A 17,527-nucleotide genomic window follows, 5' to 3' on the forward strand; every position below is an offset into this window, starting at 1 on the left:
GGACAATGATGAAGTCAGATTTGTCTTTTACAGTGAGCCTCTGGGGATCATGTGGGGACCAGCTTGAAGGGGAGTCAGGTGGGAGGCTGGGAGAGCCACTGGGAGGGGTAGAGGCTCTCCAGAGTCAAAGGATCTAACCAGCAGGCAGAGACTGAGGGGCTTCAAAGAACCAGCAGTTAGGGAATATTTAGGAGGCTTGATACCCAGAATTTCACGTGGGTGGGCAGAGGGAGGGTTTTGGGGGAGAGAGGGAAGAGAACCAGAGCTGCTGCTCGGTGCTGGAGTCAGCACTTCCTGGAGCTGAGATTTTTTTTTTCCTTTTTTCTCATTGTTGTTGTTTTCAAGAATTCAGCTTGGCCAAAAATAGACTCTTGGACATAGAAAACAAACAATGGTTACCAAAGGGGAAAGGGCAGGGGGAGAATAAACTAGGAGTTTGGGATTAAGAGATACACAGTACTATATATAAAACAGATAAACAACAAGGACCTACTGTATAGCATAGGGAACTATATTCAATTTCTTGTAATAACATACAATGGAAGGGAATCTGAAAAAAAATGTGTATGTATATGTGTAGCTGAGTCACTTTGCTGTACACCTGAACATTGTAAATCAACTACATATCAATAAAAAAATATGGAAAGGAATTATATATATATGTATAACTGAATCACTATGCTGTACACCATAAATTAACACAATATTGTAAATCAAGTATACTTCAGTTAAAAAAAAGAAATAAAAAAAAGAATTCAGTCTGGGTTTTACAATAAAACTGATCAAAAACACATTTTTTGGAAAAAAAAAAAAAAAGACAAAGAACAGCTTTTAGAGCAAACTGTCTTGGTGAGGCCGGAAGTGGGAAAGAGTCTGTTGTTGATGTGAAGCTGGGCCCAGTGGGGTCCCAGGCGTGGAAGGGACAGAATGGACTAGAAGCCTAGCAGGAGGACAGAGGTCCCTGAGGCTGGGTAAGAGAGAGGGACAGGCCAGTCAGGGCAGGAAGGCAGAGTAAGCCCTGCTCCCCTGGGCGGGCTCCCATCCTGGTGCTCCCTCTGCACCCCTCCCACCCACAGGCTGCCCTGGGAGCATCCCGTGGGCAGGATAGGATGCTCAGAAGGACGCTAGCTTTACAGGCGGACATGTAGTTCTGGTCAGGGTCCGACTCCTACAGGCTGGGCAACTACCTTGGAGGATTACTTACCCCCCAAGTCTTCAACTTCTTTGTCTGTGAAATGGGAATAACCCCTTATAGACTTCTATAAGAGCTAGGGTGCATGATGTTTACTCAAAGGCGCTCTCAGTATTGATACCTCCGTGGATGATATCTATGCAGTGTCCATCTTTGACCCACTTGGCACGGCCCATGCCTCTTCTGGCCTTGCCTCTCCCTGGGCATATCAGCCTCTTTCTCCAGAAATTCTCAGCTCTAGGGGCTGTCTCCTCAGCTACCCCTCCCACATCTCTTCCTAGGCCCTGCCATCTCCTGAAAGTGCCCTTCTGAGCTCCGTCACGGACCCTGGCTCCTCCACACATCTGAGAGCTCCAAGCCTCACCTCCTACTCACCCACCCACAGTCTTTTCTGTCTGCCCCCCTCTGCAGGTCTTCCTTCTGCCCACCGTGCTCCCTGCTCTCCCTCTGTTCCCCTATCTGCCAGTCTCCTCCTTTCCCTCCCAGCGCTGCCCCATGCAGTGGAGGAATCTCTGTAACATGCCCATTTTCACCCCCATTAACAGGTTTCCTAGGGCTTCAGTAATATATTTCTACAAACCAGGTAGCTGAAAACAACAGAAATGTATTCTCTTACCGGTCTGGGAGTCACCAGTCTGAAATGACAGTGTCAGCAGGGCCACAGTCCCTCCAAAGTCTCTGGTGGAGGAGCCTTCAGTGGCTCTTCCAGCCTCTGGTGGCTCCAGGTGGTCCCTGGCTTGTAGCTGCATCACTCCAATCTCTGCATAGGGGTCACATGGCCTTCACCTCTGTGTATCTCCTATAAGGACACTTGTCATTGCATAATCCATGATCTCATCTCCAGACCCTTAACTTAAATACATCAAACATGCTTTTTCCAAATAAGGTCACATTCACAGGTTCCAGGGATTAGGACTTGGACATGTCTTTTGAGGGGACACCATTCAACCCACTACACTCAGCAGGGCCCTGGGGCCCTCCTCAGCCGCCTCAGCCTCTTCCAGGCCAGCCTCAGCCCACTCCCCATGTGGCTCACCTGAAGCACACCCACCTCACCCCCAATCCTGTCCTGCAGCCTCCCCTACCTCCAGCATCAGAGAGAAAATCACAGGCATGATTTCCACCCACCCAGAGGGCCCCACCTTCGTGGCACCTCGAAGACCTGCTCCAACATGTCTGGCCTCCCAGGGCTTCCTTCTCTTGCTCTGGCAGCCTGAGACCATTTCCAGAACTCCCTTCTCTGAAACCCCAGACTCTGGACAGTCAGCTCTTTCTCATTCCCTGGGACCTCTCCACTCCCAAGCCTTCTCCTTCCTCCTCCATGAAGAGGACAATCTGGAAGGAGGATCTGCGAGGCCCCTCAGGCTGTGGCATCCTGGAATTTCTTTTCTCCAGAGCCCTCAGGAGGCACGGGGCCTCCACCAGCCCTGCTTGGCCCCTAGTGCTCCAGGGCTCCTGAGAGGCCCAGGCTGTTTTGGAACGAGGTCAGCCTGCCCTTGGCCTCTCCCTGGTACTCAGCTCTGCACAAACCGTAGCCCCCATGACAGGCTGCCACAGGAGAAGTGGGGCCGTGGGCCGAGTGGTCACTGAAGCCGACTTCAGGCTCCTGGGGGACCTGGGGCCTGCGCCTGGCTGGAGGTTTCAGGAAAGAGTTAGGCCAGACCCTGTGTCCAACACTGGCACCTTCATGGGGCGGGGCTGTGTGGACAGCAGCAGTTAAGGGTCAAGCTTTGTACCCTGGCTGGGACACTTAATTAGCTGAGTAACTCTGGGCAAGTAATTCTGTTTCCTCATCTGCAGATAGTAATAGCTCTTTACCTCACAGGGTTGTGGTGCGGATTAAGTGAGGGAATACACAAAAGATTTGTCAGGCAGCAGGGCTCAAGGCATGCTAGCCTTTTCATCACCATCATTTCAGGCAGCCCTGGGCCTCCAGCTGTCTGTACTTGCCTCTTCCTTCAGACCCAGACCTGAGCCTCCTGCCCAAGACCCTAGGGTTCAGTAATACGATGATTAAATGCTTAACAACCCGCAGTGGGTGGACATGAGGGGTTAGCCCTGATTTAGTGTTTTTCCCATCTCCATGGTGTAAATAATCCCACCAGTCTGAATTCAAGCTGCCGGAAGAGGTGGAATTGAGAAGAGACCGCCTCCACCTGACAAACACGAAGTGTGTGTGCAGAACCGCCAGGAGCGTAAATACCAGCCAGGCGTGGGAACATGATTAGGAGGAAGTAAGTTCTGACTATTATTACCTTTGTTTTTAACATGTTTTATTTAATTGTAAACATATATAATTTTTAATAATGGCTATGTTTAACAACTGTTTCATGACATTCCTGAAATTTTAAGTCAGCTCTCCCAAGTGGGTACAAGGGGGCTCCAGAAGCCCACTGCTGCCATGCTGTGCCCTCTCTTCCAGGGGACATGGGACTGCTCTGAAAACTGTGAGGCCTAGCATCTGCCCACCTCCTCTTCCCCCAGTGGTGACTCTTGGGGAATGCTGCATTTCAGCAGGAGCTGCCTCTGGGGCTCCTTGTGAAGCCCACATTCAAGCCTCGGGACCCTTACCCCTGGACACTTGGCCTGCCACTCAGACTCCTTCATGGTTAAAAGACACAGGTTTTGAATTCAAGCACACTTGGTTCAGATTCTGGATCCAACCTTTAATAGCTGAGTGACTCTCAGCAAGTAATTTAATCCCAATGAGCCTCATTTTCCTCATCTGTAAAATAATAAGAATTTTATTAGAATTCTAGTCTAATAGTTGGCTCTCCTTTAGAAACAGTTTATTGAGGTCTACTTAACATACAATAAACTGTACATATTTAAAGTATATATGTTCTGACTTCTATATATTCATATAACCATCTCCACAATTAAGATAATGAACATATCTGTCATCCCAAAAGTTTTCTCATGTCCCTTTGTAATCCCTCCCTCTTGCCTTTCTCTTTCCCACCCAATCCCCAGGCAGCCACTGATCTGCCTTCTGTCACTATAGATTAGTTCATGTTTTCTAGAATTTTATATAAATGGAATCACATGCTCTGTGCTCGTTTCTGTCTGACTGCTTTCACTCATAGAGTTGTTTTAGGATTAACTGCTCAGTGCCTGGTGCAGAGTAAGCACTCGCAATCCACGAGTTGCTGTAGCAGTCAGCTGAGGCTATGTTATGTGGCAGTAACAAACAGCTCCCAAAATGTGGCAGCTAACAACAAGGTTTATTTGTTGCTCACACCACATGTCCGTCATGGGTTGGCTGCAGCTCTGTACCAAGTCAGCTCCACTCCAAGACTCAGGTTGAAGGAGCAGCCCTTATCTGGCACATGCTGGTCCCCTGGCAGAGATAAGAATGAACATGGTAGCACCATACCATGACTCCTGAAGTTTCCTCATAGAAGTAGCACACCTCACTCACACTCAGGTCATTGACCAAAGCAAGTAAGGTAGCCAAGCCTGATGTCAAAGGCATGAGAAGCATCATGCTCTCTCAGAAAGAAGCAATAGATATTTTGAACAGTAATAGCATCTACCACAGCTGCATTCACTATTATCGTTGATAACTTTCCACGAGTGGAGATCACACAAAGGCTCCACACACATGATCCAGCCTGCTGTCCCCTAATGCACCACCATCCTGGGCCGGGCTCTCTCCTGCCCAAGGGCCAGGGGCCTCCCATTCTCCAGTGCCTGGCTCATTGATTTGGAAATTTAGAGAATAATTAAGCCCACCAGGCCCCACATCTCTGTCATCTTGGCCATGGCCCACTCTGTGCATGCATCCCATCCCCCTGTCAACCTTTCCTCCACTTCCCACTGAGCCCCAGAAACCCTCGTCCCATGGCCCATGCACCTCATCTGTGCCTCTCCTCTGAGCTGGCTGCCTAAACTGGGCAGCATCCCCGTAAGCTGGGCATTCTCTCTGCACACGGCTTCCCTTCTCTCCCGTGACCTCTCCCTCACAGGCTTTGCCCACTGTGTCTCAGTCTTTTCTCATTCTGCTCCCCAAACCTAACTTACACTCACCCCCAACCTTGCTCTTCTGTGGTGCTGGAAGGAGCAGGGTCTGTTATGGGTGGGGCTACCCAAGCTCCTGGTCATCGTCTGCCTCGCCCTTCCCCATGCTTCTCTCTGTGCTGGATGACGATCCCCAAGTCCTGTCACTTCTAACCCTAGAATTTACCACAAATCCTCCACTTCTCTCCACCTCTACGGTCCCACCCTGACCTGATCAGGCTTCCTAATTGGGTTCCTGGAATTTTTTTTTTCTCCCTTTTCATTCATTCTTCTCACGAAAGCCAGGGCAAACTGGACACATACACCTCCCCCACCGATGCCCAACAAACACACGGCACAGACCCTCCCTCCCTGGCTTCCTGCTGTCCTCAGGAGAGGCTCCACACTGTTCCCTGCCTCTGAGGCCCCAGCTCTACATCACCTCCCCAACCTGTTTCTACACCTGTCCTCAGCTACTGGCAAGTCCTTAATTGGCCCAGTTCTCACTGTCGCTGGCCTCCCAGCCTCTGCAGGAACTGGCTAATTCCTTGATGAGCGAATGAGTTGTGCCAATCCAGGAGGTCTTTCCCCACCACCCACACAAAAATGCTCAGGCCCCCTGTGCTTGCGGCACCGCTTCTCAACCGTACAGATGTGAGGGCTGAGAACACGTGGGTCTTGTCCAGCCTGGGAGGACGGTGCTGGGGGATGGGCCATGGTGGAGTGGGGGAGAGTGACAAGGATAATGGTAACAATGACCTAACATTTATTCAGCTCATCCCATGGGCCAGGCACTATCTCCAGTGCTTCCCAGGGACAAATTCTTTTTATTCCCTTCTTAAAGCCATATGTTATTATTGAAGTATAACAAGCCTGGAGAAAAACACAAAATCATAAATTGAGAACTCAGTAAAGGGTCAGTAAGGTGAGTATTCCCCGCACCAGGAACCCCACTCCTGCCTCTTCTTCTCTGTCCTCCTAGGACACCCACTATCCTGTCCCAACTTCTAAAACCATACATTCAATTTTGCCTGTGTTTGAAGTGCAAATACAGGAAACCATACAACCTACGTTGTTTTCTGCCTGGCTTCCCACGCCCGCGTTGTGTCAGATTTCTCCATGCTGTTATGCGCAGTTCTAGTTTGCTCTTTCTTGCGTCTGTGCAGTATTTCAGGGTACTTACTTATTCATGCATTCCATTCTTGATGGGCATTTAGTTGTTCCCAGTTTTCGGAGGTTACACATAGTGCTGCTATTAACATTTTTGTTCCTGTCTTTTGGTGGACACTCATTTGGCATTAGTGAGTCATAGGATAAGCAATGTACTAATGCCAGTGGATTCCGCTAGGTTTCCCACCAGCTGTGTATGAGCTTCTGGATTAACTCTTAATCCTCAGGACAACCCTCTGCATGCGATGTGGTAGACAGCATCTCTTCCTCGCTCAGCCAGCTCCCCACTGTGTGATGCTGGGGCCAGCCTCCTCTGCTTGCCATCCTGGTCCCTGGCCCTGAGCTTCACTGATCAGAAGCACTAACCTGGAGTCTGTCTATTCAGGGAAGGCCAGCAGGGTCTGTGGCCTTGGGGTTCAGTGTTGGCAGTGCTGGTGGCATGTTCTGGAGGATTTTTTTCTCTTTTGTCCAGGTTAGCTTGGCTTTGGGCTTCCCCTCCTTCATTTTGAGCCTGTGAGTGCTTCCCCATAGCCATTTTAGTAAGCTTCTGGGTTGGTTCTATTGTTTGCAACCAAGAACCTTGACTAATTCAAGGAAGCTGTTTTACTACCATTTCACAGATGAGGAGACAGAAGCAGAGAGAGGTTAGGTATGTTGTCCAAGGCCACATAGCAGGCAAGTGGTGGAGCCAGGATTCAAACCCATTTAAACCCAAGTTTATAATCCATTCAGGGCTCTATGCCTAGATGATAAGTGTGCTCTCGTACACTATTCCTACAACCAGAAGTTGGCAGCTAAATGACTCAGAGGCTCACACAGGAAATCAAGAAGCCAGGCCCCATGACTTCCAACCCATAGAGCTTCCTGCCTTCAAGTCTGGAGTGGGTGTGGAGTTTCACAGACGTTGAGAGGGAAAGAGCAGAAGTGTTCCTTCATTCATTCATGAACAATCATTTTATTTACTGACAGCTGAAGTGGGTCAGGCACTGTGCAAGGCACAGCAAAACAGCAGCAAAAAATAGTGAAAAAACAGAGGTTGACATTACATACACTCATGTCAGGTGATAAGTGACATGAGAAATAGAGGACAGGGAAGTCCTCTGAAGGTAACATTTGTGCAGAGATTCTCCTGAACTGAGGGAGTGAGGAAGACCTGAAGGCAGGCAGAGGGGACCACCAGGGCAAAGGCCTGGCCCGGCCTGGAGTCTGTGGCCTTTCTGGGGCCACGGGAGCCCAAAGCAACTCAGCAGGGCTGGGCTGGGCTGGGGCTGGGAGTGAAGGACCTGACAGGAAAGGGTTATAAACCCGGCACTGCGGCTCAGAGAGAGGCCTGCCAGGGAGGGCCCGCTGCAGGCGACCAACCTGCACCAGGCCCAGCGCGATCCAGGTAGCGTCATGGTAACACCTGCCTGTTTGGCACAGACCTTGGACTGAGGGATTTCCTTCCAATCTTGCAACATCATCGTACACTTTTAAACAGCTGATGGGTTGGTTAGAGCCTAGCCAGACCCCAGCTGGTGGACAGGAGGCAGGTAGAGGCTGGGAAACTCAGCAGAAACGAGGGGGAATTTCAGCAGAAAACACCCCGAAGTGCCCAGTCCAGCATCTGAGCGGGAGCCACCTCGTCGCAGACTGGTGCTGAGGAAGCAGGTCCAGCTGTACCTCCCGGATAGACAAAAGAATTTCGAGAAAAGCTGGTTTAGCAATTGTCAGTTCAAATCCTAGCTTGCCTCAGTTAGATAAGCTCTTCCCTAGCAAGAAAGGATTACCTCCCAGGATGTACATGTTGCCATCTTTGGCCTGCAGCTACCTCATGCCTGCCAGAGTAAGATTTGTGTGGCCTGCAGACAGCTGAGGAGCCACTCGGAGGCTTGGAGAGAGGTCAAGGGAAGGGCACCCAGTGCCCAATACTCAGAACTGGTCAACTGGAGGAAAGCTTCACACCCAGGCCGCCCAGGGCAAAGGCGGTGACCTTCTGTGGGGGGTGTGTCCAGAGCTTGTGGTTGTCTCTTGGCTTCCAGTTTCACTGCCAGCTTGTGAGGGTCTGGGGATGGGGTATGAGAAGCCTCCTTGTCCCTCCGACTGCAGTGCCCGAGTAGTAAGCGACAGCCTGACTCACTAAGCCACAGGTGCAACCAACAAAGCTTTATCTCCCCCTTACCCAGGCCAGCAGAGGACCGAACAGCAGCTCCAGGTGTGGCAGCCTCCTGGCTTCTCCCCGTTGCCACAGAAGAGGCAGGGGCCTGGGGGCAGAAGCATCTTGGCCCAGCAGTAACCTCCCCAAGCCCCCATTCGGTATCTTCACCTGTCAGTGCCTGAGCCATACCAACTGGTAAATATTTTGAATATCACGTGAGTCTGGGGAGCCAATGGACCCGTCTTTGAAAAATTTACCCAGCTCCCTTTTCTCAACTGCCACCAAGTGCTTGGTCCCTTTGAGTAAGCTCAGGTTGAGTTGGGGTGAGGCCCTCACTTCAACTGGCAACTAGTGCCCAGCAGTGCCTGTGCAGCACCAGCCCGCACCTTGGCCTCCGACTGGGAGCTCGCCTGCATCTTCTCGGCCCTCATCCCATATGACAATGAGGTGCTGGTGGTCAGAGGATAAGATCAATGCCCTCATTAAAGCAGCTGGTGTAAATATTGACCCCTTCTGGCCAGGTTTGCAAAGGTTCTGGCCAATGTCAATGTTGGGAGCCTCACCTGCATGCAGGGGTGGGGGGACCTGCCCCAGCAGCTGGTGCTGCCCCAGCAGGAGGTCCTGCCCCCTCCACTGCCACCCTGCTAAAGAAAAGTGGAAGCAAAGAAAGAAGAAGCTGAGGAGTCTGATGAGATGGGCTTTGGGCTTTTTGACTAAACCACTTTTGTAATGTTCAACAAAAAGCTGAACTCTCAAAAAAATTTTAATATTTACCCGTACCTCTTTCTATCACTTCAGCTGTGCCTTTATCCCATGGGTTTGCAAAGGGCATTCATCCTCATCGATGCAGAAGACAACCCTCAACCTGACCTCCTGAAGGCATGGCACAGTCCTAAGTGGCAAGGGAAGGCATCCCTGTTCCCAAGTGCTCTCAGGAGGTCAGGCTGCTGTTAGAGTTGAACAAAAAGGTAAGGTTTGCTCTTGGAAAAGCCCAAAGATCCCATTTCTCATGGGAAGCATGGAGTCCCTATAGGACCCCAATTCTCGGCCAGGTCTGCTTGGCCAGAGGCCCTCACCCTGGTCCTGGCTAAATGCTGATTCCTTCCACTGTGCCTGCGGGACCTCTCCATTTCCCGCTGATTCTGGAGGAAGGGGGTTCCAGGCTGTGTCCCCCACACTTCTGGTCCTACCAATCACGTTTGCTTTTCCATGTCTTCAAATTCCTTACTGTAAGGGAAGCTTCACTTTCCAGAGATTTCACCACTTTCTCTACAGCTTTATCTAGTGGTGGCCTCTAGATATGTGCCTGGGACCCCACATGTGGGGCCAGGCCAGCAGCCACTGTCCCTATCATCCCTCCGCAGCACCACCTTTGAGGCCTTCTGCCAGGACTTGGCACTACGGACTGCAGTCTCTCCTTCCCAGCGCCACCAAACGTCTCCCAGCTAATTGCATCTACTCCAGCTTCCATCCCTCTACAAAAACCCCAATGATGACAGCAGCCTGTGCTCATGGAGTCTTTTGTGGTCTTCATCAATTCTCAGTTATCCCTCAAACAACCCCCGAGGCAGGAGCTATTGGTACTCCTTTGTGGATGAGGACACTGACCTTCCCAAAGCTCTGTACGTCACAGAGCTGGATTGTGATCCATGCTTACACGACCACCTTGTAATTTAGATCTGCCCCACCACTAGGCTAGAACCACCCCTTCGAAGTTCCCTCACTTCCTTGGTGGGGGCAACAGCAAGACTAAGAGAGGTAATCTCTTCTCAGTCCCCAGCCCTTGGCCTCTCAGCCTTCCCACTGAAAGTCCTCCATCAACTTGAAGTTGCTCCACTGTCGAGACTCCCCTCTCCCTTCCTCTGCCCACAGGCTGTGTCCTCAACCCTCTCCTCTCATCCCTTGGCCACATTACTCACCCCTACGGCTTCAACCACCATCTCTCTGGGATGGATGCTCATTTCCTCTCCTGCCCACTCCCACATTCCCAGCTGGCTGGTGGATATCTGCTTCCAGATACTCTCAGGCAACTCTAACTTCACATGTCCACATTCAAACTGGGCTTTCTCCCTCTCAAACCCTTCCTCCTCTCTCAAGTAACACCCTTGCTGGTCCTCCAGTCACTTGGGCTCCGCTGTCAGCAGCTTTGCCTTTCTCCTCTCCGTCCTCCACAGGCCATCAACTGGTCCCTCCCTACTGGCTGCTCCCAATACCATTACCAAGGTTCTCCTTCCCAAAGTGCTGACTGAGCATGAGGTCCTGGAGAGTGTAAGCTACAAGTTACTGTAAGAATGACTTACTGTTTGCCTCAACCATTTGCTGATCTGATAATTTATTGAGTGATACATACCAGGCATATTCCTAGCAGCTGAGACACAGCACTGAACAAGAGGCAAAACTCCTGCCCTTGATGGGTGTACTTCCTAGGAGTGGGGACAATAACTGCAAACCAAACACATAGTATGTCAGTGCCATGGAAAATGGAGGCAGAACAAGGACAGGGAGGGCTCAAATAGGTGTGCACTTTGTACGGGGTGGGCTGGGGGGCACTTCCTCCCTACAGAGGACGTCATGGTTGTAATGGGCTGAGGTCAACCGCCAAGATCGAATGGAAAAGAACTCTTTTGGGAAGGTACACTCAGTTTTGGTAATAAAAATCAAGGGGCTTTGTTTCTTAATCTTTTAAATTGGAAACACTTGTTCCTACCAGGGATGGGGGTGCTTAGAAATTTGGGGGAACAGGATGGAAGCCTGGCTGAACAACCTTTTATTTTAAATTTTGAACTATGTGAATGTATTTCCTTTTAAAAACAGTAATTCATTGAAATAGGAAAGAACTTAAACAGTCTTTTGGGAAAGATTACTCATTTCCGTGGAACCATTTCCTTAAAGGAGGCCTGTCTGCCTATCTGCTAACTGCTGCCAAAACACTGCAGATGTTGGACCCTCCAGTGTTCTCCAGTGGTCAACGATTAACCATGAAATCAGTCATTCGGCAACCTGTGGGCATTGGCCACGTGCTGGTATACGCAGGTATGCAGACACTAGGCTCACAATGACCACAATGAGATGGGCACCCTCTTGGTGGCAGAGTAGGAGACTTGGGAAGCTGAAGACCAGGATGTGTGTGAGCAGCCAACAACCCCCCACCCCCAACTGGGTCTCTCTCCTACCTAGTGGCTCTCTGTCTTGGCGATCACACTCACTCCTGATCTCTTATCTTCAGGCATCAATCACTGCTGCATTCTATTTGGAAACCCATGGATCACACTAAGGAAGCCCCCTACTAAAGGCTGGTTCACAAGACAGGGTTTAGCCAGCAGTCTGGTTTTAGCCATACTCCCCTGGTTTCTTTTCTGATGAACCTGGGGCCAGAGAGGGCTTCACTAGGCTGGCTCCGTGGAGGTGGAGGCGGTAGGGAGGAAAGGCTGGCTCTGCATGTGGCAGAGGCCTGAATAACAGGGACCTGAGAAGACTTGAGACATCTTGACTTAATCTTCAATGTGACAAGCACAGGGCCATTAGTAGGCCTAAAAGAAAGGTGGGTAATTAGGTGCACTTTATGGACTGAGTGTCTGTGTCCCCCTAAATTCATATAAGTCCAATTCCCATTGTCATGGTAGTCAGAGATGGAGACTTTGGGAGGTAATTAGGTTAGGATGAGCCCCCGGGGTGGGATTGGTGATCTTATAAGAGGATGAAGCGCTCAGAGCTTTCTCTTCACGATGTGAAGACAGAGCAAGATGGCCCTCTATGAACCAGGAAGTGGGTCCACATTAGACACCAAATCTGCTGGCACCTTGATCTGGATCGGCCTGCAGAATGGTGAGAAATGTTTGTTATTTAAGCTACCTGGTCTATGGCATTTCTGTTATACCAGCTTGAAGATAGGCTGTTTGGAACATGGACAGCAGGGGGTCAGCTGGGTTTGGGAAATGGGTTATTGTCCTTTAAATATTCCATATAGCACAAAGTCACTAACTACACTTTCCACAAATTCAGGCTGCCAGTCAGATTCAATCTGAGCACTCAGAAATCCTCAGTGGAGACAACAGTAGGAGGCAGAGCCTCATGTCTGTCTTCAGTGCCTAGAACTGAGCCTGGCATTCACCGGGCACTTAGAAATTGCATAATGGATGAATATTAGATTTTAATTAGTGGCAGTGAGCACTAAAAACCCAGTGTTCTGTACCATTTTAGGAAATTCTCAGTATAAACCATCCAGGGCCAAGGACTCCCAAATTCAAACCCAGCCCCTATTTTCACACCTGACATCTTTCAGCAGCAATGTTTGTATCCCTTTCCAAAAAAAGGCCAGTGAGGATTTCCTCAACATACTAAAGCTTATGGCTTTGCTGATAGCAGGTAAGAAAACTAGCTGGATTTTCAGGCAACCTCAAGCAGTTAATGAACAATTACTGTGGCCTGTCCAAAGGGACCAAGTGTTCCAAATAAAAGACCAGACTCCAGTTTTATGTCACTTTTAGAGGCAGTACAAGGGATGATGTTGGGACACCCACTGCTGGAGTCTATAGGACCAGTCAACAGTTTTGGGGAATCACTGGTTTCCGACAGGCAAAACATTCAAAGACCATCCCAGGAAATTCAGGACATGTGGCTGTCCTGCAGCAATACAATAAACCATAAAGTTTAACTCAAGAAGAATGGTTCTAGGTGTGTGACCCTCAATACAACACTTAACACTCTGGGTTCCGTTTCCTCACCAGTTCAGTGGAGGCATGTGGAGGACCCTGTGGCTCTTACACTCTATGCTGTCACCGGCTACCTTAGAAAAATACCCCCAAAATTAAACCCTTTAAAAGAATGATATCGGAGGTTTCGACATCAGATATATTTGCCTACATTTCCCTCTGCCAACATGAGGGCCTACCTTCTGATCAGCACCGCCCATCTCGGAGGTTACCGGACAGGTTCACTAAGAGTGAGGACAAGAGGCTGCTGGGAGCAAAGGGCAGCAACCACGGGAAGCAGTGTTCAAAGTGGGAAAAGACACGGTTCTGACACAGGGTCATGTCGGGCACCATCTCCCATGGGCTCTGCGAGAGCATCAGGAGGCTTGAGGAAACATTTTGGGCCATGGGCTGGTAGGCACGAGAAGTCCCCAGGTGAGGAGACTTGACCGTGACGGTGCAGCGAGCTCCCTAATCTCAAGGTAGCTCAGCACTGCATCTGAGACCTGGACTCTGAGGCAGTGCAGGACTAAGAGGCACTACTCCAAGGAGCAGTTTCAGCTCTGAGTTAACCACAGGAAGAAAGTCTTATCATACCTTATTACATGTTTCCACAGCTAGCTCTGGGGGACTGTCACCAGAGGAGAACAGGGCATGCGCATAAGCAAGCTTAGGGAGGGATCCCTCGCACACTGGGGAGAAGATGCTTCACTGCCGCAGGTCTCAGTCAGCATGCTGCCTGTGTCCCCAGCCTTTCTGTGTCAGGTCCAGGACGGGTGATCCCAGCTGAGGCTCTCATGCTCCAGAAGCTGATACAGACAGCAGTGGGCTTTGGAGAAGACTCATCATTCATAAGACAGCAGCTGACTCGTCTGCTCCTCATGAGGAGAATGTATTTTAAACCTGGGAAGTTGTAATTCTGAGATGTTCCACGTGTTGCCAGCCTTGCCTTCTATAGATACAGGGCCTCTTCCCTCTAGCTATGGGGGGTGCTCTCTGTATCGGCAGAAATGGGGGCGCAGGCACCAGGTTTGTGACTGGACTGTGTCCTGCATATAAACACCTGTGGGATAGAGCCGGGACTGTGGCAGTGGGGGGATGCACTCTGCAGGAGGTGGTGATTGGAAAGCTATACAAAAGGTTTCTGGGTATGACAATTCTAGGAGAGCAGGTAGGCAATTCTGGTTCTCATAAATCTTGTCCTTGTTTGCCACTCACCACATCCCTTTTCTAGCTACGGCACCTTGCCAGGAAAGTCAATTCTACAGGACCTCAGGAGCCTTATGGTGCTAAGCTTGAAGACTTGAGTCAGAGAATGTCCTTATGGTAGAGTTCTGGGAGCAGAGGGGCCTCTTACTACAGTTCCCAACCCCTAGGAGTGGCTGCACGTGGGAGGTAAAGGGGGTGAATGGCTTGGTCACCTGACCCCTACCGAGGCAGCCGGAGCCCCTCACATCTGCAGCGGCCACGTGTACGAGAGAAGGGCAAGGCTGCACATGTGAGGAGCGAGCACAGGCTAGTGGTGACACAGGACTCCTTCCTGCTCCAGGACAGAAGGGCCAGGGCCCGAGACTGGACTCCTCTAGGGCGCAGAGTGGATTCTGCTGCAGGATTGGCTTGGCTTTGCTGGTTCCAAGAACTCAGTTCAGCCATCTTCCATTCTCAGACAAACTGGGACAGGTTGGGGACCTTGATGTTGAGATCGCCAATGTTGATGTTCCGAGGCATCTCTGGCAGGTTGATGTTCTTCACAGCAGACACAGCCCGGGCGGGCGCTGCCGAAAGGCCACCCTGAGGAGATGTGAAGGTGGGTATGAGACAAACCCTCAGTGTCATCTGTTTAATGTTTAAAAAAAAAACAAGTGAAGGAGGCCTAGAAAATGTCCAAACTGAGCACAAGAAATGCAAGTTTTAATTTTTCCCTCCTACTGCCTCAAAGGTAGTCAACAAAACAACCTTTAGGTTAGGGGGAGATCATGGTACAGGGACCCAAACTCTGAGCTCCTAAAGGCAGGTTGTGCCTTATGCAGTATTACAGCCCCAGTGCCAACAGCGCCTGGCACATAGTAGGTGCTCAATAGATGCCTGCTGAAATAATCTGAGGTGGTTTAACCAAGTTATGTTCCGTATCAGGGGCACTTTTCAGGTTATGAAACAAAATAAAACCCTTTCCTTAAGAGACTGAAGACCCTTAGAGACAAGTGTTGTAATCACAGGGAAATTCTCAAAGGGAAAAAGGAATGTCACAGCTTAGGACAACCGCCTGCCAACTAATAATGTGAGGTGGAAAAGAGCCGGCTTTGGAAATGTCATGTGGCAACAAGATGGGAGGAAGGACACGTAGGAGGTGGAGTGTACCCACAGACACAGATGGTCTGGAAACAACACAGAGAGGAAAGATGCCTACGGTCAGCCCTCACGCTCCAGGCTCAGCCCTGGTGTGTGAAGAAGGGGAGAAGCTGACGAGGACATTCTCAAAACCATTTCTCCTTATTGATCACTTTCAGGATTCACTCCCGTTCTACCCTCGCCCAGCAAGTCTCCATTTCTTCTGGTTTCCAAACCCCTTGCCTCTGACTCACTTACTATTCCTGGAAGCTTCCCAGCCTGCATTTCTAAAAGAACTAAGTTGCCACAATAGCTGCGGTCTGGAAAAGCTTCTTCAGCAGGACTGCCAGTCCTCACAGAAAGAATTCCTGGTTTCGCAAGATCAAGTTCCATTACACAAAGCGATGAAGCTCTTTAAGACATTCAGATAATTAAAGAGGTAATTTGTTCTGCTATTTCTGCCACGTGTGAAGGTCTATGCCTGTAACCTCTACTGCCTGGTAAGGCTGATGAAGGCTATGGAGAGACCTCAGGGTAGGTAGAATTTACTGTGAGCATTTGTATCAAACCCAGCACTATGTGGGGGTGGACCTGGGGTATGTTATTTTCAAACCCAGCCCAAACTCTACGGTAGCTTTTTATAAGTCTAACTGGAAATAAGGAAATTGGCAACTCTGAGGTCTGAAAGACACCATGAGAAATGGCTGCTGGGAGATCGGACTCATAGGCACACAAACTAGGAAACCACATTGGAGCTGGAGAAGGGGATTCTGGGTCCCTCCAGTGAATGTGTGGTTTTTAAAGGAGGAATTACAAACCACAAACATGGGCCATAACCCTTCAAGCCAGAAGCTATTTGCCTTCCTGTGCTATCTGGCTTTTCAATTCACACTTTTAGCCTTATTCTTACCTGTTTAATTTTCAGGGCTGGCCTTCAAACCAATGAGTTTTGATGGACTCAGGGAAGAAAAAGGGTAAGCAGAAAACATTCGTAAGGTTCCCCAGCAACCCACACCAACACATTAGCCATTCCTCCTTCTGTCCAGGACTTCTCTAACCAGCCAGGGCAAAATGATTGCTGCATACTCACCTCAGATTTCTCCAGCCTGTTCTGAGCTTCAATCTGAGCCACAATTTCATTCATGTTTGTTTCCAACACCATCCCACCCATCACCACCTCCTGAAGGATGTAGTGTACCTGGAGGAGAAGCAAAAATAAGAAGGGTAGAGGCCTTTGTAGTAAGTAGGGTGTGGCCCCAAAGAAAATCTCATGGGCTTTCCCGGAGCAGTGTGTGGTCAGACCTGACACTGGCTCCTGATTCACAACAAATGCCTCAGCCCCCTGGATCACCCACCTCTCAAGTCAGACCACAGGGGACTCCCCCACATCCTGGCATTTCAAGACACAAATCTCTTTCACTCAGGGCAGGGTGGTGGTGGCTGAGGGCACAGGCTTCATTTGAAGTCAGACTGTGTTTACACTTTAGCTCTGCTATTTGTTAGCTGGGTGACCTTGGGCAAATTATCCTTTCCATGCTTCAGCTTCCTTCCAGGACTGTGGTGAGGGCTGAATGAGATAACCTGTGTAATGCACCTAGCTTGGTGCCGGGCACACACTCTTGAGTTCTAAATAAATCATGATGGCTTTCATTACTAGTGTTACCATCATAAACACTGACTAGCATTAAGTCAGTACAGCTATGACAGAACAATCCCTATCCAAGCACATTTCCATGTGAAATATCTCATCTCCCAGGGCCTTCATATGCTAGATCCTCTAGCCTGTGCTCCGTTGGAGGCAAAACAGGCCCATTCCTTTGCACTTGTCCTCATCCCATATCTTCTAGCTTAGGTAAGAAACCAGGTTCAGCATGGATACTTTTCTGGTCATGAGGCTCACACTTGGGTTCAGGTTCCATCTAGCTAGAAGTTTTCCCAACAAAGCTGAATCTCAGACTATTGTGGAGCAGACATGTTGAATGAATGAAAGGCTTTTCATGAAGTCTAAGT

General features: G+C 49.7%; 1 protein-coding gene and 1 pseudogene across 3 annotated transcripts in view; one reads left to right on the forward strand and one right to left on the reverse strand.

The window, feature by feature from the left end:
* Nucleotides 1-7,296: 7,296 nt before the first annotated feature.
* AP3S2 (adaptor related protein complex 3 subunit sigma 2) overlaps nt 7,297-17,527 on the reverse strand; it is a 42,853-nt gene continuing 32,622 nt past the window's right edge. Inside the window, exons 5-7 of one of the 3 annotated variants that reach the window (XR_010378271.1) lie at nt 16,608-16,711; nt 13,787-14,980; nt 7,297-10,940 (exon numbers count right to left, since the gene is read on the reverse strand). Coding sequence is in view for 2 of the 3 variants with exons in the window: in XM_010986750.3 (XP_010985052.1) it covers nt 14,852-14,980; nt 16,608-16,715 (237 nt within the window). In the remaining variant the exon portion in view is untranslated. Of the gene's footprint in view, nt 14,981-16,607; nt 16,716-17,527 lie in introns of all 3 variants that reach the window. The other 2 variants (XM_010986750.3, XM_064480576.1) reach the window with 2 other exon arrangements.
* Nucleotides 7,757-9,215, forward strand: LOC105094753 (large ribosomal subunit protein P1-like; annotated as a pseudogene).

This window comes from Camelus dromedarius, chromosome 29 (assembly GCF_036321535.1).
Source record: "Camelus dromedarius isolate mCamDro1 chromosome 29, mCamDro1.pat, whole genome shotgun sequence".
Lineage (NCBI taxonomy): Eukaryota > Metazoa > Chordata > Mammalia > Artiodactyla > Camelidae > Camelus > Camelus dromedarius.